General features: G+C 51.9%; 1 protein-coding gene across 3 annotated transcripts in view; it reads left to right on the top strand.

Moving 5' to 3' along the window:
• FADS2 (fatty acid desaturase 2) overlaps window positions 1–22,642 on the top strand; it is a 65,247-nt gene that overhangs the window by 36,702 nt on the left and 5,903 nt on the right. For all 3 annotated transcript variants that reach the window (XM_065882775.1, XM_065882774.1, XM_065882773.1), the window contains 6 exons: window positions 4,543–4,653; window positions 6,203–6,400; window positions 6,520–6,621; window positions 12,644–12,769; window positions 21,325–21,385; window positions 21,797–21,873. In XM_065882775.1, coding sequence (XP_065738847.1) covers window positions 4,591–4,653; window positions 6,203–6,400; window positions 6,520–6,621; window positions 12,644–12,769; window positions 21,325–21,385; window positions 21,797–21,873 — 627 coding nt within the window. In that variant the 5' untranslated portion in view covers window positions 4,543–4,590. The remainder of the gene's footprint in view (window positions 1–4,542; window positions 4,654–6,202; window positions 6,401–6,519; window positions 6,622–12,643; window positions 12,770–21,324; window positions 21,386–21,796; window positions 21,874–22,642) is intronic.

Consider the following 22,642-nt stretch of genomic DNA (forward strand, 5'->3'; position numbering starts at 1 on the left):
GAGCTGTGAGTTCTGTTCAGCGCCTGGGAGCCAGGCAGGGAGGATGTCTTCATGCAGAAGGGGCTGGCATGGGAGCCGGGCGATGGCAGAAGCAGGAACTGGTGAAGGTCTTGCATTTGAGAATTTGGGTGTTCTGTCCCTCCATCCTCAGCCTGACCTCCCCAGCACCCAACAGGCACACCTACCCTCCTGGGGGTGGATCTGCCCCCCGCTGGAACTGTTGGCCACTCCCTCCCCTTTGCTTGTGTCCCCGGCCTTCTTCCTGGAATGTCTTTGCCTCCAATCTCCCTGTCGGACGAGGATAGAGCCTGCTTCCAATTCTTGTTCCAAAGTCAGCGTTTGGATTGGCCGTGTCCTGCCTTGTGCCACAGACACTTTAACTTTTGGGAGCTCGCTGTAAGTTTGTGAGGCCCATCTGTGACACTTGCAAGGGGGAGACACAAAAAGTGATCAACTCTCGGGAGGGGGAAGCTCATTTTGATCGAGGCCTTTGTATGAACAGCAGAAAAGTCTAGAGTTAGGCGCACCTGGAGTGTGACCTGTGGGCAAGTGGTTTCACCTCCTTCAGCCTCCTTTCTCACCTCTAACATAGGACCTGCCTCACAGAGTTTGGTAAAGATTCGTGGGTTACGTACACAAAGCCCGTGGCTCAGTGGCCGACCTGTGTAATCTCAGCCACTGAGCAGGTGAAGATGTTGCCGAAGCACAAGCGGGGTTGGGCAAAATGACCGAAGAGTGGAAAATTTCCTGGGCTGAGAGGGTGCACAGCTGTGGGGTCCTGTGAGCCTCTCTTAGGCATCGTTGTTGACACTGGGGTTATTGCAACAAACGAGACAGGCTTGGCCCTTTAGTGGAGCTTATATTCTAGTTGGGGAAACGGGCAATAATGAAGTGAGCACATAATAGAGCTTGTGGTTTTGATAACTGTTAAAACAGGGTGATGTCCCAGAAAGCGTGAGGCTGGAGGGTGGCTCTTTCAGACAGGGTGGTAGGTTGGGACGAGCCAGCCCCGGGACGCTGAGGGAGCAGGGCTCCAGGCAGAAGGAAGAGCCAGAGGCCCCGGTGTAGAAACCACCTTGGTGGGTTCAAGCGTGGTTTCCACCAGGTCTGCTCGGAAAGCTGCTGGATCTGCCGTGGAAAATGAGATAATTGAACAGCGCTCGGCTTTCTAAACCTGCGTGAGGCTTGTGGGGTTGCGGTCCCTGGATCGGGTGAACCTGGATTTGACCCTGACTCTGCCACTTGGGTGTCAGCTTCCTGGGCTCCAGTGCTTTCAACTGTAAAGTGGGACTTTGAGGCATCAGGGAGGTAACAGAGACAACTCTCCTGGCTCCCCACCTGGCACGTGGCCCTCCTCTCCCTTGGCCTCAGGGAGCTGATGCCACTCAAGAGCTCTCTGGAACTGACCCAGGGATGGCCTCAGTCAGGACAGGAGTCTGCTTCACCAGGTTCCTCAGCCAGGCAGAGGCTTGGAGGTGGGACCTGGACCTGGTGGGGGGCAGCGGGCGCCGGAGGAGCGGTGATGCACTTGCAGGCTGTCTGTCTCCCAGTGAAGAGTAGAGATTGTTTCGTTATTTATTATCAGCCGTCGTTCCTCAGGAAACTGCCTTCCCAAGAACGTCCCCTTCGTTTCTCAAAGGCCGTGGTGTCATGTGAGGTGGGCCAAGGAAAGGGCCTTTTACGGCTCTGACTTTGGAAGGCAGCTGTGCTCACTGCCCTACCACCAATGCCTGAGCCCTGACTTTGGAAGCTCCTGGTAGGCCCTTTCCCAGGGCCTTTGAACACTGGAGCTGGGAGGGTCCTCCCTTGCAGAGGAGACGGAGGCTGGGGGGCTGGGTGGCAGCTGGCCCAGAGTGGACCCCCGGCTCCTCGCTGCCTGCTCGGGACCCCTGGAATAGCAGCCCATCTCTCCTCTGAAGATACACTTGCTGTGATCCTCTGCTACCATCCCTTTCTGTTCAGTGAGGGGGGCGCAGACATTTTTAAAAGACTCTGGGCCCAGTTTTCCTCTGCACAAAGCGTTGCTTTGTAAGTCTGTTCTAGACACAAACAGAACAAAGACCAGGCAAAAGGGCTTGATGCCAGGGAATGGGAGAAGACTGGCAATTACCATTGTGAGACACTTTGGCAGGGGGGTCGGGTGGGGGGAGGGGAGACTGAGCACATTTTCAAAAATAAATTTATTTACTTTATTTTATTTTATTTTTGGCTGCGTTGGGTCTTCGTTGCTGCCCACGGGCTTTCTCTAGTTGCAGCGAGCGGGGCCTATTCTTTGTTGCGGTGCGCGGGCTTCTCATTGTGGTGGCTTCTCTTGTTGTAGAACATGGGCTCTAGGCGCGTGGACTTCAGTAGTTGTGGCGTGCGGGCTCAGTAGTTGTGGCTCGTGGGCTCTAGAGCGCAGGCTCAGTAGGTGTGGCCCACGGGCTTAGTTGCTCCGCGGCATGTGGGATCTTCCCGGACCAGGGCTCGAACCCGTGTCCCCTGCATTGGCAGGCGGATTCTTAACCACTGCGCCACCAGGGAAGCCCTGAGCACATTTTTATGAGTTGTCAGCATCTTCCTCATTCCTTCTCTTTTTTAAAAAATTTTGAAAATTTCCAAACGTACAGAAATGTTGAAAGAATCGAACACCTGTATCTCCTCAACCAAGGTTCACTAATTCCAACATTTTGCCACATTTATATGCATTGTCTTTTGCCAAATCATGTGAAAATAAATTGCATCATTATGCCACTTCACCATCTTCTCCTAAGAATAGGGACATTCTCTAACATAAGCACAATACCTTAGTTACATTTAAGAAAATTAATAGTGATTCTTTTTTCTAACTTAATTATTTATTTTTAAATTTTATTTATTTATTTATTTTTGGCTGCATTGGGTCTTCCTTGCTGTGCGTGGGCTTTCTCCAGTTGCGGCGAGCGGGGGCTACTCTTTGTTGCGGTGTACGGGCTTCTCATTGCGGGACTTAGGCAGTTGTGGCTCGCGGGCTCTAGAGCACAGACTCAGTAGCTGTGGCACACGGGCTTAGTTGCTGCGTGGCATATGGGGTCTTCCTGGACCAGGGCTCGAACCGTGTCCCCTGCATTGGCAGGCGGATTCTTAACCACTGCGCCACCACGGAAGTCCTGATAGTGATTCTTTAATATGATCAGATATCCTGTCCATATCCAAAATCTCTCATTCAATACCAAAATGTCTTGGATAACTGCTGGGTTTCTCGCCCTCCAATGGGAGCCTTTCAAATCAAACACTGCAGTTTTTATAACCTTTTTTTATATATATTTCTGTCTCTTTTAATCTAGGACCCCTCCCCCAACACACACACACACACACACACACACACACACGTGCACCCTCACTTCTTTTTCCCCACTACATTGATTTTTCTGATTGTTTCTCGTGGTATCATGCAACTTGTTCCTCTCTCCTAGCAAAGTCTCGACTTGTTTTTAAAAAACGTTTTTAAATTGAGATATAGTTGACGTACAATATTATGTGAGTTTCACCTTGAAGCTTGGTTTGATGCTAGGTGAACATTGTTTATCACAGCGACATCATATTGTATCCCATGCGGTGGGGGGGGGGCGCGGTCTATGGTCATCACATCTCTAATGGAGATGCTGTATTTGTTTTATCTAATTTACATAGCATGTATAGAAAAAAACTGGAAAACAAAATCCTGAAATATTAGCAATGGTGGTCACTCCCTGGGTGGTATTTATTTTCCTCTTTATTCTTCTGTACATTTTCTAAATTTGCCAAAACTATGCACATTACTTTATAATTGGAAAAAAAGATTAAAAGGCACAATCTTAATTTAAAAAAATTTTTAAAAGCAATACAGCAATGTTAGAGAAAGTTTGGAAAAACGAAGAGAAAGCAAGGCATAATGCCACCACCTTAACACATAACAGTTTAGAGTTCTACGTAAAAAAGTTTTCATAATCTACACAATTATTTTCATACCTTTTCAAAATATGAAAAAGCTCCCCTCACCCCTCCAGAAATGCATTTTACGGAATTCTGCATTTGTTTCTGGTTTAACATGATCTAAGCACATTTTGCACGCTTGCGGTAGGCTCCAGACTTGTTCTTTCTGTTGATAGGCGTGTGCACCACGTGGTGGGTGGTGCAGTTCGCCGGAAACCGGGCAGCCCACGCCGCTGGAGCAGCTGGAGGAGAATCGGTTCCCGGCTGTGCCCCGCCCGGTGCCCGCGCCGTGTAGCCCTGCAGGGGCGCGTTTTCGTGACTCGCCCAGCGGCAGGCCGCACGTCTCTGCGGTTTTATAAACACCCATGGCGAGTTCAGCGGCCCCTCATCAGGGCAGAGCCCGAAGTGACACCTCCACTGGAATTGGGCACTTAGGGACCTGCCGGAATGAGGCTGAGAGAGCATTTGGGGTCGGATGGTTGCAGCCCTGTTCAGTGTCCTGATGTCCTAGTGGGACAGAGCTTCTGCTGGCGAGCCCCGTCTTGCCTGGGGCGGAGGCACTGGCCGAGGTCGGGGTCTCCCACTCACCACCTGTCCCCTGCTCCCCAGGATGTCTTCCTGGCCTTCCATCGCAACCTTGATTTCGTGCGCAAGTTCATGAAGCCCCTGCTGATTGGCGAGCTGGCCCCTGAGGAGCCCAGCCAGGACCACAGCAAGAATGTGAGTAGGGCCTCACAAGGAAGAAGGGGAGGGTTTGTGGGGGGAGGGGGTCTTGCCCCAAGAAGGAGAGTGCAGGGCGTGGGGCAAAGGAGCCTTTATGCCAGTCCAGGGGGAGCCACTGCTCATCACCTAGGGTCAGGGAGGACTCAGAGCCTCCGATGGCCCTGGTGAGCCCCCCTCCTGCTGCCAGCCTGGGCTGGCCCTCACCTTGGAGTAATTCATTCCCAGCCTTTCCACCTCTGGGGCTTCAGCGGTGCCAGGCTGGGCACAGGGTCTTTCCGTCCTGCCCAGCCCCCTGCCCTTGTATCTGGCCTTTCTTCCCCCTCCTGCCCTGCCCCTGCCTCCTAGCTTCCCTCTTTGTCTCAGTGATGCCCTCCTGTCCCCAGAGCCACCCTTGACTCTGCTTCTATCTCCCTGACCCCACATGCCCAGTGCCCACCCAGCCCTCTCCTGCCTGATAGAGTGTCTGGAACAACTGGTGCATGTCAGGTAGTGGAAAAATAAGCTTTTTTTTTAAAAAAAAAAAATATTGTTGTGAGACTTCTCTGGTGGCGCAGTGGTTAAGACTCCACACACCCAATGCAGCGGGCCTGGGTTCAATCCCTGGTCAGGGAACTAGATCCCGCGTGCCGCAGTGGAGATCCCGCATGTGGCCAAATAAATAAATAAATGTTTTTTTTTTAAAAAAGGAAAGAAAACATTTGCTATAAACCTTGTATTTAAAAAAATTGTTGTAAAATAGATACAACATAAAATTCACCATTTTAACTTTTTTTTTTTTTTTTTTTTTTTTTTTTTGGCCACACTGGGCAGCTCGCGGGGATCTGAGTTTTCCAGCCAGCGACTGAATCCAGGCCCTCCGCCATGGAAGTGCAGAACCCTAAGCGCTAGGCTACCAGGGAATTCCCCATTTTAACCAAATGTAAGCGCACAGTTAAGGGGCTTTGAGCGCATTCCCGCTGTTACGCAGCCGTCACCACCACCCATCTCTAGAGCTTTCATCTCCCCAAACTGACATTCTGCCCCCATTACACATTAACCACCCATCTGTCCCTCCCCCCAGCCCCTGGTAAACACTTTTCTTTCCATTGAGGAGTTCGCCTAGTCTAGGTGCCTCATATAAGAGGACTCATAAGTATTTGTCTTTTCGTGTCTGGCTTAATCTCACTCAGTTTAATGTCTTCAGGGTTCGTTCATTAGTAGCAAGTGTCAGAATTTCCTTCCTTTTGAAGGCTGTATATTCCACCGTACGTACAGACCACATTTTGTTTAGTCATTCATCCATCAATGGAATTTGGGTTGTTTCCACCTTTTGCCTATTTTGAGTAATGCTCAAAATGCAAGCTTTTGAGTTAAGTCCTTTCTCTGCCACGGAACTGGCTGTGGACAGACACATAGCGCCAGGGCTGTGCCAGGCTCAGGCAGGTGTGCGGTGACAGCAGCTGTTGCAGTGAACGGCGGCCGGACTCCTGTGGAGCTCAGGTGTGTCGACTGGTCCCCTCTGGAGCAGCTGGGAGGCTGACTCCTTCCCGGTACTCTGGCTCAACAGTCCCAGATCACTGAGGACTTCCGGGCCCTGAGGAAGACGGCTGAGGACATGAACCTCTTCAAGAGCAGCCACCTGTTCTTCCTCCTCTACCTGGCCCACATCATCGTCATGGAGAGCATCGCCTGGTTCACCATCTTTTACTTTGGCAACGGCTGGATTCCAACCGTCATTACGGCCTTCGTCCTCGCTACCTCTCAGGTGAGGCGTGACACTCTCACCTGTCACTCGAAGCCCCCGCCCCCTGACTCCCCCAGCTGGCAGAGGCCTGGTGCCTGGGTGCCAACGCTGGGAAAGCATCCGTGGCCCTCTCTCCCCAGGCCCAAGCTGGATGGCTGCAACACGATTACGGCCACCTCTCTGTTTACAAGAAGTCCACGTGGAACCACATAGCCCACAAGTTCATGATTGGTCACTTAAAGGTAAATGTCAGCCGCCCTGGGCATCTGTCCTCTCAGTTAGTGGTTGGTGTAGCACCATCTCACTTTACTCAGACCAGGTCCACTGTCAGGTCAGTGTCCCGGCTGACCTGCCAACCCTCCACTTCTCTGAACTTCCAAGCCCTGTCTCCTAACCACACTAGACATGCAAAACCAGTGTCCTAGTTATAAAAATAAGCCCATGCTTCTTAGTTGATTATATTTGTTCCTTACCTAAGGACTTACTGATAACTTCCTTTCCGTTTGGGGCCGGTAGATAAGCAGTCTCTCTCTCTTTTAAAATTCCTTTATTGAAGTAGAGTTGTTTTACAATGTTGTGTTCATTTCTGCTGTACAACAAAGTGATTCAGTTATACGCATATATACATTCTTATATATACATTCTTTTTCATATTCTTTCCCATTATGGGTATTGAATATAGTTCCCTGTGCTACACAGTAGGACTTTGTTGTTTATTCATTCTATATAGAATGGTTTGCATCTGAAGAAGCAGTCTCTCTTGATACATCGGTTTGCTTCCCTCCATCAGGTAATGTTTGCTATCTGATACATTGTGTTTCACTGTTTTTTCCCCCTTGGATGCCAGGAAACACGAAGCAAAACATGAAACAGCAACTGTCTCTAATCTTCGTCTCCCTTATATGTATCCTCCCCTCCCACTACCTGTTATTTACACTTTTATCTTTAAGCGTTCTGTTATAGATGAGTCCTTTATCAGAAGCCACCTCCAGTACGTTTTGGAAGTATATGGGGCCATGAAAAGGGAATATTGTCATCATATAAGTCTTTTTAGATAAGGGAAATCAAACAGTGTACAGATCAGCTGAGCCAAAGGGCAAGAGTTGTTTCAAACTCAGAAGGGAAGGTAGTTCTCTCGCCACCCTCCAGATCAGGAGGCAGACCTGCAGTAGCCTTCTAGCTCGGCAAGTTTGTAAAAAGGCGAGCTCGACTTGCCAGCGACCTTGTGCTGCTGTGATAGGCGTTATCGCCTTGGTTTCGGGAGTAAGTCCTTGCCACTTCTCACGTGGAAACATCTCATCCCCCACCCCAGCCCTGCCTCTACAGCATTCAGCTGCTTCCTAAGAGAAGCTGTGTCCCAAAGACCCCCATCCCTCCCCACCCTGGCTTCGGAAGAGCTCCGTGTCCGGGTTAATCGTCTCTCCCTGCGACCTGACCCCATCCAGCTCTGGCTTGCCGGCTGCGGCTCTGGTCGGGCGTGAACTGCCATTGAACTAGTAACCAGTTCCTCACAGACAGTTTGCCTGGACCTGAGCCTGGAGCTGTCTGAGAACATGGTTTCTTTCCAGAATTTCAGGGGTGAAGGTTGCACATAGTTGAGCACTTTGTTTCATTTTATATTCTTTTCTGTTGGAGAAAACCCTCCTGGGTACTGAAAGTAACATTTCACTCCGGACCCATGTTATCCCCACACACTTAACAAAGATGGACTGTGTCCTGTTTTCAGACTCTGGGCAGGAGGGCCTTTCCCGCCTGATGTCTCTCGGTCCTTGAAGGGCCCTGGGGCACAGCTCTTGGATCAGACGGAAGACGCAGTCAGGACGGAAGACTGGCCTCCATGTAGAACGTTGACTTGTAAACTCTGGGGTGACAGGGTACTCAGGCTGGGAGGCTACAGGAGGTCAGGGACCTGGGTTCTGCTGATGGCTTCCCAGCCCGCTGCGAGCTGTGACCTTCGTTCTGTGTCCAGGCCAGTGGTGTGGCTGGGCAGGGGTGCCCCAGAGCGAGGAGCATCACAGCTTTCGTGGAATCGCCCTGGCACCCAGTGGCCACACAGCTGCAGACAAGCCTTGTCGGTCCAGCTGTTCCTCTGGTCCCTTTGTTGGGACAGAAAGGAGCTGGCTGCAGGGAGGTCCTCAGGTGCCCTGCCAATTTGGATGTCTTAGCTCAAGACAGTGAGGGCACTGAACAGGGTGCTGCAAGCTTCGAGATGTTGGGACCCACTTCTTACTGTCAGCCTGCACTGCTGTAGGGTTCCACGGGTGAGCCCTCCACCTCCCAACTCCCCCTTTTCCTCAGCCCATGTCACTTCTGGTGGACATTTCTTCCCAAGGGTGATCTTGTACAAAGACAGTTCTGAGAGGTCGAATCTCTGTTTGGCATTGCACTGAGGATAAAATGCAAACCACCAGGCCTGGCGCCATCTAGACTCTACATCTGGAGATGGAAATCTCTGGAACCCACAGCCTTTTCACAACCTTATCTGGGGCCACCAGGGCCAGAACTAGGGTGAGACAAGTGAGCACACAAGTGTGTCCCAGGGGCACAGAATTCAAGGGGACACCAAAAAGAGTCAGGAATTGAGATAAGTAACATTTTAATGCAATATTTAAAGAAAAAAAAAGAAAAATTAATGCAAAAAAAATCCACAGTGAACAAAATACCAACATTTCAAATAAAGATCAGGACTTTGTTGAGCCATATTGGAATCTGAAGCCGAAGGACAGCTTGTACCTTACAGACATGTTTGTATGTATTCGTGTTTTTCTTTTTGTGATGGTAGATTTTTTTTTTTTTTTAATAGAAATTTATTTATTTATTTTTGGCTGCATTGGGTCTTCGTTGCAGTGCACGGGCTTCTCACTACGGTGGCTTCTCTTGTTGCAGAGCACGGGCTCTAGGCACATGAGCTTCAGTAGTTGTGGCACATGGGCTCAGTAGTTGTGGCTCGTGGGCTCTAGAGCGCAGCCTCAGTAGTTGTGGCGCACGGGCTTAGTTGCTCCGTGGCATGTGGGATCTTCTGGGACCAGGGATCGAACCCGTGTCCCCTGCATTGGCAGAAAGATTCTCAACCACCGTGCCACCAGGGAAATCCTAATGGTTGATTTTTCTTCCCAGAGCCTTAAAATAGTTGAAAACTACTTAAAAATTGGAAAGGTGGTATATTAAAAATTCTAATATGAAGTTTAAATTGATTATTTATACTGAAACCGAATTTATTATTATTTTACAGTTTAAGTTAATTAAAAATTATTTAAGGGACTTCCCCAGTGGCACAGTAATTCCCCAGTGGCACAATAATTTTTTTAAAATTATTTAAGAGTCTTTCCTGGCGGTCCAGTGGTTAAGATTCTGCACTCCCAACGCAGGGGGCCCGGCTTCTATCCGTGGTCAGGGAACTAGATCCCACATGCCGCAACTAAGACCCAGCACAGCCAAATAAATATTAAAAAAAAAATTTATTTAAGACTGTCACTTGGTTGAGAGAAATTGTCAAACTTGGCAGTTCTCTCAATTGAAAATGGGATGAACAAAAGCATAGATTTTTACAAATACTGTTGATGAGTTTGCCTCAGGGTCTGCTATGGCTCTGCCCAGCACTGCTGGCCCAACTGAGGGGGCCTTCTTTTGGCTTCTGGAACATTCCATGCTCCCCTTCCCCCAAGGCCTTCACCTAGGCTCTTCCCTCTGTCAGAAAAGGGACCCTCACTCTGGCTGGCCCACTCCTGCCCAGCCTGCTGCCCAAGGGCAGGCCTTCTGAGTGGCCTCCCGAAACTTTTCCAGCTCCATCAGCCCACCCCAGTGTGGAGTGATACCCTACTCTCCCTCGCTCGACAAGGGCTTGCCTCCTTCCCCACTTCATCCCCAGGGCAGGCAACATCGGCACCACGTTCCGAGAGCACAGCACTGAGTCACTGTTCCAGGGCAGGCGGGGCTTTCCAGTGCCCAGGAAGGATACGTAGGGTTGAGCCTAGTGAAGAAGGATGGAGAAGAATCACAGCAGAGAATAGCACCATCAAAAAATGTTTTGTCGGGCTTCCCTGGTGGCGCAGTGGTTGAGAGTCCGCCTGCCGATGGAGGGGACATGGGTTCGTGCCCCGGTCCGGGAAGATCCCACATGCCACGGAGCGGCTGGGCCCGTGAGCCATGGCCGCTGAGCCTGTGTGTCCGGAGCCTGTGCTCCACAGCGGGAGATGCCACAACAGTGAGAGGCCCTCGTACCGCAAAAAAAAAAAAAAAAAAAAGTTTTGTCGTTACAGCCGATGCCAAGTTTGGGGATGGCCCCACCTTGCCTCCTCTCATCCCCGTGGTGCTCATAGCCTGTCTTTCCTCCAGTTATTCAACGAACATCTCTTGGTTGGTGTATTGTAAACATCGTGCGTACACGCCTTGCCCCTTGATTTCTTTGCGCCAGGGACTCCCTTGCGCTCTTCGCAGGAATTTGGTTCCTTTTGTCTAGAAAGGCCAATGTGTCATCTGATTTCTTAATCCTCTAAGCTCTCATTCGCTGACTTTTTTTTTTTTTGCCCTGTTGGGTTTTGAGGCCCTCCTGCTTACAGGGGCCTGAGGTCACTGCAAAGGCCACAGCTGCTCAGAGCTGTTCCCGCCCATGTCCGTTAGGGTCCAGAGACTATGTTTGTACCAAAACGTCTTCCAAGTAAAATATTTATTTTCGCAGTTAGGCCTTTTTATAGATGGCCAGACCCTTGGCCAAAGCATTGATTGATCCAGCAACAGTGAAGTCCTCATGCTGAAGACTCAGAGGAGTCTTGTTTCCTTCTTTGCGTCACTGGGTGACTTTGCAGAGGGACATATGCCTTCAGAATGTGCCCGGAGCTGGAGCTGGTGAGACAGAAATTTGTGGCCTTGAAAGAAATACTCATGCAAAGCTTCTTGTCTGCTAGAATTGTAATTTTATTATTATTAATTATTGGCCGTGCCGCACAGCTTGAGGGATCTTAGTTCCCCGACCAGGGATTGAACCCAGGCCCTTGGTAGTGAAAGCTCAGAGTCCTAACCACTGGACTGCCAGGGAAGTCCCTAGAATCATAATTTTATATTTACCCGTTAGAACCAGGAAGCTCTGTTGGTGATTGCTTATGAAGCTCCGCCAAGCCTTCTGGGCGTGGTGTGACTCAGCTGTCACCTCTCAGTGCAGTGGCATGTCTGGCTGCTGGGCTGTCTCTTGCCAGCTACTCTGTGGGCCATCTGAGAGCAGGGACCACTTGTGTTCATTTTTGTTTTTTTTTTAAAAAAAGCTTTCTTGATTTAATTCACATGCTATACAATTTGCGCATTTAAAGTGTACGAACCAGGGAATTCCTGGCAGTCCGGTGGTTAAAACTCTGCACTTCCACTGCAGGGGGCGTGGGTTCCATCTCTGGTCAGGGAACTGAGATCCCACATGCTGCGAGGCAAGGCAAAAATAAAGTGTACAAACCAAATGTGTGCAACCAGTTTTGGAACATCTTGATCACCCCCAAAAGAAACCCCACACCACTTAGCCATCACCTCCCAACCCCCTCATCCCAACCCTAGCGCTAGGTAACCACTCTTCTTTCTGTCTGTGGATTTCCCTGTGCTGGACATTTCGTATCAATGGAATCCTTTGTGTCTGGCTTCTATCGCTTAGCATCGTGTTTTCCAGGTTCACCCACGTTGTAGCACGTGTCAGTATTTCACACTTTTTTATGGCATGGCCAAATGTATTCCATTGTACGGATCTGCCATATTGTATTTATCCATTCATCAGTTGATGGACCTTTGGGTTGTTTCCGCTTTTTGGTTATTTTAAATAATGCTGCTGGAACGTTCGTGTACAAGTCTTTGTGTGGCTCTGTTTTCATTTCTCTTGGGTACACACGTAGGGGCAGAGTGCTGGGTCATATGGTAGGGACCACTTCTTACTGTTCCCAAAACAGAAGGTTCCCCTCTTCGCAACACACGCCAACAGGAGACCAGCAGAGGATGAGGGAGGTGGAACCTCACGCACGTGCCTCTCCGTCCATCCCCAGCACCGTCTTATGATCAGGGAAATAGGCCTGGAGGCGGGGAGTGACCTGGCTCCATATGGAAGCACTCTGGACTCCTCAGCACCGGCAGGGCTGCATTCTGACTCTCAGGGGCCCGAGGCCCTGTGTATAATGGAGAAGTCAGCCCTGAGTATTGGACCTGCTGGGAACTGGTCCTGAGTTGGGCCTGTCGTGGATCCCCTTCCTGCGCACCGAGGACTGCACTGCTCACCCCCTATTCCTCCCCCGACAGGGTGCTTCTGCCAACTGGTGGAACCATCGCCACTTCCAGCACCACGCCAAGCCCAACATCTTCCACAAGGACCCGGATGTGAACATGCTGCATGTGTTTGTCCTGGGTAAATGGCAGCCCATCGAGGTACGATGAAGGGGACCAAGTGGCCATGGGGAGTGTCTGGCCTGCGCAGGGATCAGGGGAGGAATCCCGTAGGGTGGAGAGTGTCTGATGTTTACACGAAAACCTTTCCTGGACACCCTGAATTATTCAAGCTGAAATGTCTGTGGGATGGCGTCCCGTGTAAATAATGGATGCAGCTCCTTATCAGAGTGGTAGATGCCTCCCCACCTCCCGTGGGCCGGGGAAGAGCATTTCCTGGCTTGTTCCTTCCAGTTTAGCAGGAAGGCACAATTCCAGAGCTCAAGCCTGGTCCCCGAAGACCAGCCCCAGGAAACCCTACGTGGAGGGTCACAGTCCCCGATGCTGGGAGGGACCTCAACGGGGTCTGGTCCCACCTGCTTCACCACAGATGCCAAGCGAGGCTTGGCAGGAGGAGGGTGTGTGTTCAGGGTCACATCATTTTTTGGCCAGTCTAGGATGAGGCCCCAGATCTGACAACTAGGCCATTTCCTTCCACTCCATCACACTGCCTTGCTTTTACATTAGTTTTTTTAAATTATTATTATTATAAATATAGACCATACCTGTTACAAGCATTTAAATAATAACAGAAATAGACCAAACTAAGAAGTGAGTCTCCTATTATCTCTACCATCCCCCCTTTGCCTCTAGTGTCATGCCCCTGAGGGTGACCACTGTTGACAACATACTACAAAATCCTTCCAGATATTTTCTACGTGTGTAGACACACACACATATCTTTTTTAAAAAACAAAAATTAAAACTTAAACAATTTTTCTGCAACTTGCTGCCTCACCAAACGTACACTTCCTTGCTGGAGTCAGAAGTGTATGGGCCTCCACCTGGGGCTGTCCAAGTGCTCTGTCGTATTTCTATACCATAATGTAACCCACACTATTTTATGACAGGAAAAATTGGTGTTGCTAAGTCTTTGAATAAAGGCCCCCCCCAATGCATTTAAAGAATTTAAAGACTGTCCTCATTTAACATTCTGTAAAAAGTAGAGCCTCTATGTGACAGCCTCTAAAAAAAATCTACATATGCTTTACTTTTCAGAAATAAATTGGTGATGTAAACTAAAGTTTAGAAGATCCTTGTTGCTTTTATGTAGATCTTAAGTGTGACACGCAGAGTAGGGGCCCAATAAGCGTTTGCCAAGAGAGGCATGTTTACCCTCAGTAAGGAGCAGTGTCTTTAGTTGGTCGTATTCCAAGGATTGGAACAGGGAGAGAAGAGAGCCTGTCCCCTCAATCCTGGTTGGTACCCCCCTCTCCGGTTTCACATCTATCTGACAGAATATCTGAGCAGAAACGTGGGTTTTCTGTGACGTTGTCAATTCAGAGGAAATTAGCCAAAATTCAGTACTTTGGAAGCGTGGAGGCTCTCTGGCTGGGCAAGGATTTTATTCTCTGCCAAATACATGCTTACGTTTTCCTTCTAGGAAAGAGTTTGCTCGCTTTGATTTGAGGTGTCTAGATAGTAGCACTGATTAACCTGGGTCCATCTGATAAGAAGACAAAGGCTTCCCTTTCTGGGTGAGGCTTCATGCTGTAGAGCTGTTGACTGGCTTGACAAATGCTCTCTGTGTCCCTGAAAACGAAATCTAGTCTCACCAGTGATGCTGGCAACAAGGCGTCTCTCCTCTCTGTGTGGTGGCCAGCGAAACTTCTTCCAACATCTCTCCCTAGACGCCTCTCGAATGCCGACTTCTGGGGAGGGGGTGCGGTGGGAGGATTTGGGGATCTGGCCATCCAGTTGCCAGTGGCCTTGAAAGACCATGGCCACGGCCACGGTGCTCCATGAAATCCTTTCTCTCACATACTCGGGGGAAAGGCCAGCTGTTTCTGGGTTCCTGGTTGAGCCATACCCTGGTGTCCACAGGACCATGCTGCCTGGAAGGGACCTTTCTTTTATGCTTAGAAAGTCCTTCATATATTTTCAGTGTTTTATGGTTTCACTTTTTTTTTTTTTTTTTTGGCCGTATGACGTGCGGGATCTTAATCCCCTGACCAGGGATCAAACCCGTGCCCCCCACAGTGGAAGCGTGGAGTCCTAACCACTGGACCACCAGGGAAGTCCCTGGTTTCACTTTATTTGTTTATTTATAACTTTAAAATTTTTTAATTTTTTGGCCGCACCACGTGGCATGTGGGATCTTAGTTCCTTGACCGGGGATCGAACCCATGCCCCCTGCAGTGGAAGCATGGAGTCTTAACTGCCAGACGGCCAGGGAAGTCCCTGGATTGGAGAATTTCTCCTTCTTCTCATATGGTGGACTTAGAGCAGTGAGGAACCTTCTTGCTACAGAAAAAGAATATCCCACAAAGAGAGGCCATGATTCCTTGAGGCCCTGTTGTTTTCCAAGATCTCCAAAACCCACTTCCTGCCTCCAAAAGAAAAGTTAGAATGAAGCTGGGAGGTTGGCCAGGAGGGGGTGGGGGAGCTGGATCTTGGGCAACTACATGAAGCCAGGGCCCTCAAGGAGGACTGAAGTGTTCCATGCTGGTGGCACCCTCTGGCTCCTGGCAGAAGCAGATGCAAATCCTCTTTGGAGGAAAGTCTCCAAAGATAGGTATGAAGATTCCCACAGGCTAATGTCAAGCAATGAGCTCCCAATCAGAAGCACAGCACAGAAGTGAGAATCAGAAGAAACAACATATAACAGATTTAGATGCTATAGAACCCCAGATACTCAGGTCCTATGTACATTATAGAAAGGTTATGTATGAACTTAAGATAAATAAACAACAAGTGATTATCAAAGAGAACCAAACAGATTTTTGAATGACCAAATGAAGTGTAGATATAGATATATATCTCCAAAACAATGGGTTAAATAGATTAGACAGAGCTAAAGAGAGAATTAGAGTCCTGGAAAATATATATAAATAATCAAAAAGTAATATGGTTTGCTCTCCATTGGGTCCCCAGGGCCTGTGCATAGTAGGCCTTCAACGTATGTTTGTTGAATGAATAAGCTGCTTTGTGTCGGCCTGTGCTAGGAGTTGGAGGTTCGGAGCTGGCCATTGTCCCTCTTCATAGGATACTCCCAGCCCAGTGAAGGAGCCAAGACGTGCCCTCAGATGGGCATGTTACCCTCTAGGGGGTAGCAGGAGACTTCAAACCAGCAGCTCTGTTGAGGGTGTTAGGAGTTGAGGGAGTGCTGACGGCAGGGATCTGCACCCAGGGAAGGGGGAGAGTTCTACGGGGTCGAGAGGGATCTGCAGGTGGAGAGGGTCTGGCTGCGGACGAGAAGCGGTGGAGCCCCCATCAGAGCCTGGTTCCCTGGACCTCTTTTTTTTTCTTTCTTTCTTTCTTTCTTTTTGGCTGCACTGTAGCATGTGGGGTCTTAGTTCCCCGACCAGGGATGGAACCCATGCCCCCTGCAGTGGAAGCGTGGAGTCTTAACCGCTAGACCACCAGGGAAGTCCCCTGGTATCACTTTTGAATGCTTGACTTTTGCCAAATGGGACTTGGCTAAGACCGCTGGTCAACCTTCATAATTCTCAGGAGTCAGCCAGTTTTCCTGGTTCCCCCTTACCGGGTCACGCCACCCCTTCTGAGTGGGAGGGTATCCTCTCCTGAACCCCAGCACCTGGTCTGGGCTGAGTGTCAGCACGGGACGCTGTCTGGGTGACTTGGGCGTCATGCCGATCCGTGCCGATCCGTCCATGATGGCTCCTTAGAGCTCACTGCAAGCTTGTCGTGGGCCGACTTCCCTCCTGGAAAGAATTTACATCTTTACATTCAACCTTTCCATCCAGAAATGAGACATCTTTCTCCATTTATGCTTGAGTCTCCTTTTTATATCTCTTAGAAAGGTTTTCCTTTTTTAAAAAAAATTATTTTTATTTATTTATTTATTGTTGGCTGTGTTGGGTCTTTGTTGCTGCATGCGGGCTTTCTCCAGTTGCGTTGTGCGGGGGCTACTCTTCATTGCCACGCGCGGACTTCTCATTGCGGTGCCTTCTCTTGCTGTGGAGCACAGGCTCTAGGCGCGCAGCTTCAGTAGTTGTGGCACGTGGGCTCAGTAGTTGTGGCACGCAGGCTCAGTAGTTGTGGCGCACGGGGCTTAGTTGCTCCGCGGCATGCGGGATCTTCCGGACCAGGGCTTGAACCCGTGTTCCCTGCATTGGCAGGCGGATTCTTAACCACTGCGCCACCAGGGAAGTCCTCCTTTTCTTTATATGTCTTGTGGATGGTTTTTTTTTTTCAAGTAAATCCTAGGTAACTTCTATTTTTTGTCATTATGATAGGGGTTTCTCCAGTATTCAGGAAACCTGTTGATGTCTGGCTAGTTATCTTATGTCCAGCTAGTGTCCACTTATGTCTGCTTGTGATTCTAGTTGTTTTTCAGTTGATTTTTTTGAATTTCCCGGGTAGACAGTCACATCCCTGAAAATAATGAAAATTTAGACTCTTTCTAATCGCTCTACACTCTTATTTCTGGCTTGGGTTTTATGGCATCACTGGAACGTCAGAACAGAATTCATGGTGATGTCAAGGACGGTCTTGTTTTGCTCATCCTGCCCCTCCACCACCCACGTTTTTTTTTTTTTTTTTTTTTCCATATCATGATGGGGAACGAGGAGGCCCTTAGCCCTGTAGCTCTGTAAATGGGCTCTCAGAAGCTGGGGATGTTTCTGTCTCCCTGCCTGAGATCCTGCTTTTCTCGCCCATCAGGGAGGCTCTCCCTGCCCCACGGCCTGTCTGCAGCTGACCCTCCAGGCTTCCTTCTTGAACAGGCCAAATATTCCCTTGGAGCACCTGTGGCCCTCCTCTCAGGGCCCTCGGGCTGGAGTCTTGCCACCTTGCATGCCTGCCATGGCCATGTTCCTCATTTCTGTGTGTGAGTCTGGGCAGGGCTTTGCAACTGCTCCCCTCCCCCTTCCCCTGACAGACAAGGAAGGGCCTGGTCATTCCTCAGACTTTTTTTTTTTTTTTTTTGCGATACGTGGGCCTCTCACTGTTGTGGCCTCTCCCGCTGAGGAGCACAGGCTCCGGACGCGCAGGCTCAGCGGCCATGGCTCACGGGCCCAGCCGCTCCACGGCATGTGGGATCTTCCCGGACCAGGGCCCGAACCTGTGTCTCCTGCATCGGCAGGCGGACTCTCAACCACTGCGCCACCAGGGAAGCCCATCCTCAGACATTTTGTTCCAATACTGAAAAGTCCCCTGCACATGCCCCTGGCACCCCCTCAGCCCATAATCCAAGCCCGGCCTTGTGGTCCTTCCAGAGGCTGAGCACAGGAGGGTCAGCTGGCCGGGGCCCAGGGTTGTGGGCCTCCGGGAGGACAGGCCGCCAGGGCTGGCCGTACTCCACCTCCCTCTGCCTCGGGCCTGTGCTCCCTTCAGCCTCGGCTTGAGGACGTGTCAAAGCAGGATCCGCACGTGCTGCCACTCCCTGGGGTCTGGACACGACAAGCCACCCGGATCCTCGCCCGCAGCTCGAGTGGAAGCACCCCCTATCTTCCTGCAACTCCCCTGTGATGGCCTCACGACCCGAGCTTTCTCCCTGTGTGTGATAAGGACTGTTCTGGAGGGCAGAGGCATGTGAGTCCTCCAGGCCTGTGGTCCCCACTGGGGAGGAAGGTTGACTCTTACTGAGTCCCCGGGCCTAGCACCGTGCCAAGCGCTGCACGTGGGGCGTCACTTAATCCTTGCTTAACCGTGAGGCAGGAGCCCTCATCAAACCCATTTTATAGATGGAACAGCTAAGGCTGAGAGAGTGAAATAACTTGCTCAAGGCTACAGCTAGAAAAGCAGTGCCACCATCCAAACCCAGGCTGCCTGGCTCCCAGCCATGGCTTCCGGGTCCTGTGGGACCCTGCCTGGGGCCACCACCTGCTGGACACTAGAGGCCTGTGTTTGTTGGATCCCTCCAGCTTCCTGATGAATTAAGAAGCCAGGAGCCCCTCCTCCTAGCTTGGTACATTCTGAAACAGCTCTCCCCATCCCTTCCCTGTGCCCATGACATACAACTGAGTGTTGCAAAGAACTGAGCGTGTGAAAGTCAAGAAACCAGAAGGTTGGCCCCAGGCCGGGCCTGGCATCACCAAACCACAGCTGTGCTTGGCTGGTTTTCGGAGGAAAGCTAGTGCCCTGGATCAGCCTTACCCTGACAGGCGACCTTGCAGTTCCTCTAACTGAGGTCATCAAGACGGGAACAGGCGTCCCGTGACATTTCGCACGTTACCACACACGGGCGCACGTGTAACCGTGACTGGCCTTCCCCCACAGTCCTGAAGTGCTTTCACAGCCCCATCACCAACGGGCCCTCGACAGCCCTAAGAAGTATTAAGAAGTACCCATCATACCTCCACTTGACAAATAAGGAGCCCAAAGCTCACGGGGTGGGAGGGTGCGGGGACAGCAAAGCAATTTGCTCAAATAACAGATTGTTTCCAAATCTTGAGCCCCCGCCTCTCTAAGGCTGGGGGCCCCCAGGGGTGGACAGAGGAGGCCTGCCGCTGCCTGGGGGCAGGGACTCGGCAGCTCCCGCACAACAGTCTGGGACATTGAGGGGACACACGTGGGAGCCTGCAGTGCTAAGTGGCCAGGGGCAGCTGGGGAGCATCAGCCCCGTGTAATCTGTCACCCCCTACAGGGCACCGTGGGTCAGTGCAAGTAGGGTCTTGCTGTGCAAATGCAGCTTCAAACCAACTCCCCAGCTGCGCCCACCCCTGAGACTTTCTGTGGGGTCCCTGCGCCACAGCCTGCGCTGCCTTCAGTGCTCACTCCCCGAGTAGAGCTGGACCAGCCCCAGGGTCTTCTGGGCCTGGGGCTGTCCCCTGGGTTGACCTGTGGGGCAGAGATGTAGAAGGGCTGGAGAAGCCTGCAGACAGTCTGGGCCTGGTTCCTGGCTTCTGGGAGGAGGTTACAGCAAGACCTGGGGGCCTGTTCTATGGGCCCCATGCTCCCCAGAACTCAGACCACCAGACCGGCCACTCAGGAGGCGCCTCTAATCCCTCCCTCTGGAAAGTTGTCCAGAACTGTGTCTGGTGTCCCCCGGCTGGGACCTCTCCAAGGCCAGCCGCAATCTCACTGACAGCCTTCGTGCAAAGGACGTGCATTCTGGGGATGGGTGAGACCCCTGCCAAGGCACAGGGGGCCACACGGAACAAAGGGGTTGATTCTGGTGGTGCTTCAGCTGGGTGGGCCACGGCCATGGCCTCTGTGCCAAGATGCACGTCCTGGGGACAGGCTTGGCTTTGCTCCCACCGGGGCCCCTCTGTCTGTGGGCTCTCCCTGTGATTTTGGCAATCCCTCCCCTCTTGTGTTCTCACCTCAAGAACAGGAGCACAGGCCTAGAGGACGTCCAGGGTTTCGCCATCCATATCATGCTTTGATCTCCCAGCTGAAAGAAGCAGCAGTGGATATGATTGGATGAGAGCGGCGCCAACCTGAGGAGCCGGGGGTGGGGTTGGGGGAAGCGGGGCTGAGGAGCTGTGTCCCAGGGGTCAGCCCCTGGCATTTACGCCCTTGTTCTCATTGGCTCCTCTTGACAACCAGTGATTTGGATGCCAAACAGGGCTCAGGCGGGCTCCGCGACCTGTGCGGTGTCTCGGCGCAGGTGAGAGGCAGAGTCGAAGCCCAGGCTCCCCACACAGACCCAGCATCGCAGGTGCCCCTCTTCGAGCAGCATCTTTTGGTCTCAGTCCCCTAAGGGCCAGGTGGGCTGGTCCCTGTGGGGGTGGGCCTTGAATTAAGGAGCTGCAGGGGCCCTGTGGGGCCGTGGGTCCCCTCACCCGGGTTCCTGCTCAGTGTGGCCTGAGCCAGTTTGTATAGTGAGGATGCCCACGCCCCAGCCAGCCCTCCCGGCCCATCTCACTCGAATGTCTGGGTGTCAGGGTGCCCTGGGTAGGACCAGGTGACCAGGTGTGGCCTGAAGAGTCCACGTGGTCCACGTGGTGACCTCCTCTGGCCCGCCGGCATCCTCAAGTGAAAAGTCTCAGCCTGGGAATTGCAGGAGGCTCCGAGAAGGTAGATGCGCCTGGCCAGGTGACTGTTAACAATTCCCCAGGCCCTTACCTGAGTTCTCCTGCCCACTGCGGGCTCCAGGGAGCTTCTCAGGGGGACCCAGGAGCTTTTCTGTCTCCCAAAGGGGTGGAAACTGGCCAAGGAGCTCCCTCTGGGTGTCTGTGCCCCCCACCTGCACTGCTGAGTTGTGCATTCACTCAAAGTTTATTTAGTGCCTGTCGCATGGGCTCTGCGTCCACTTTCTTGGGTTCAGATCCCAGCCAGCCCACTTCTCCTCTGGCCTCGGGCAGTGATTTGACCCAGAGCTTCAGCTTTGGAAGCACCGCTCGTAGAGGAGCGCGTGAGCTGAGGCCAGCATGGGATGCAGCTTGGGATTGGCACGCCCAGCGAGGGCTGAGGAAGTGTTGGCCGGAGTGGCTGGGAGCCCACAGGGGCCCAGCCTTGGGAGCCCAGGGTGCAGAGGACAGAAGCCCCCTGGGCAGGAGGAAGGAACAGTGCTGCAGAGCAAGTGGAGGAGAGCACGGGAGGCTGGAGCCTGAGGGGTGCTGGGGGCTCACGGTCTCTTCTCTCCTCAGTACGGCAAGAAGAAGCTGAAATACCTGCCTTACAACCACCAGCATGAGTACTTCTTTCTGAGTGAGTGCTGGGGCACCCCGCAACCACACCCGGACCCCCTTCTCACCCCAGTGTGGCCCTCTGTCTCCCCTCCCACCTGACAACCTTCCAGACCCAGAAAGTGACACCAGACCCGTGAGAGGAGAAGGGACCACAGCAGCCATCCCAGGCAAACCCCACATGGCCCATGATACAGAAGGGACATGGGCCCAGACACCTGCCCAGGGTCCCACACTCACAATCGCTGGGCGGGGTGCCGGCAGGTGCTGTCTGCTCCCAGCCCCCTCCTCGGGTACCGGGGCCCTGGCCGCCTCTGCCCGGGAGCTGCAGAGCTGGCACCACATTCCGGCTTCTACCCCCAGCTCCTTCCCATCTTCCAGGCCCACCCGGGTGAGACAGGCCCTCTAAGTGCCTCTCCTCTCTCTCCTGCAGTTGGGCCACCGCTGCTCATCCCCTTATACTTCCAGTACCAGATCATCACGTCCATGATCGTTCACAGAGACTGGGTGGTGAGTCCAGGGGGCCCGGGAGTGTGGGGAGGAGGGCGACTGAGGCGAGTGGACCCTGGGGGCCTGCAGGGCCCCTGGCATCTCCTCCTGGGGTGGCTGCCTTGTCACGCTCAGGAAGGGACCAGCTCTGAGGCTGCCAGGAGCCAGGGAGGCCATAGCACCCCAACCCTAAAGATCCCCCCACACAGGGCACCCACTGGGAGAGCCACGGTCTTGGCAGAGCTCCTCAGAAAGTTCCTGAAGGCAACGTATGAGCCCACCCATCCAAGGCTCTGCTCCAGCCATCGCCCTCCTGTGTCCCCGTGCGGCCCCTAAGACCCGGTGGACCGGGTCACACGGCACTCTGGTTGGTAAATGGAGAGCCGCCGGGCACTTAGTTTGCTACAGCTGCATGAGAAAGTGCTACAAACTGAGTGGCATTTCTGCTAGACGACAGAATTGCATTGTCTCACAGTTCTGGAGGCTAGAGTCCGAGATCAAGGTGTCTGCAGGGTTGGTCCTTCTGAGGGCTCTGAGGAAGGATCTAGTCCAGGCCTCTCTCCCTGACTTGTGAATGACCATCATCTTGTCCCTGTGTCCCTCATCTTTCCTCTGTGTGTGTCTGTATCTGTGTCAGGTTTCCCGCTTTGTATGAGGACACTAATCCTAGTGGATTAGGGCCCGCCCTAATGACCTCATTTCCACTAATTACATCTGCAAGGATCCTATGTCCCAATAAGGTCCCGCTGTGAGGTCCTGGGGATTCAGACCTCAACATAACTCATTTTAG

Source organism: Phocoena phocoena, chromosome 8 (genome assembly GCF_963924675.1).
Source record: "Phocoena phocoena chromosome 8, mPhoPho1.1, whole genome shotgun sequence".
Lineage (NCBI taxonomy): Eukaryota > Metazoa > Chordata > Mammalia > Artiodactyla > Phocoenidae > Phocoena > Phocoena phocoena.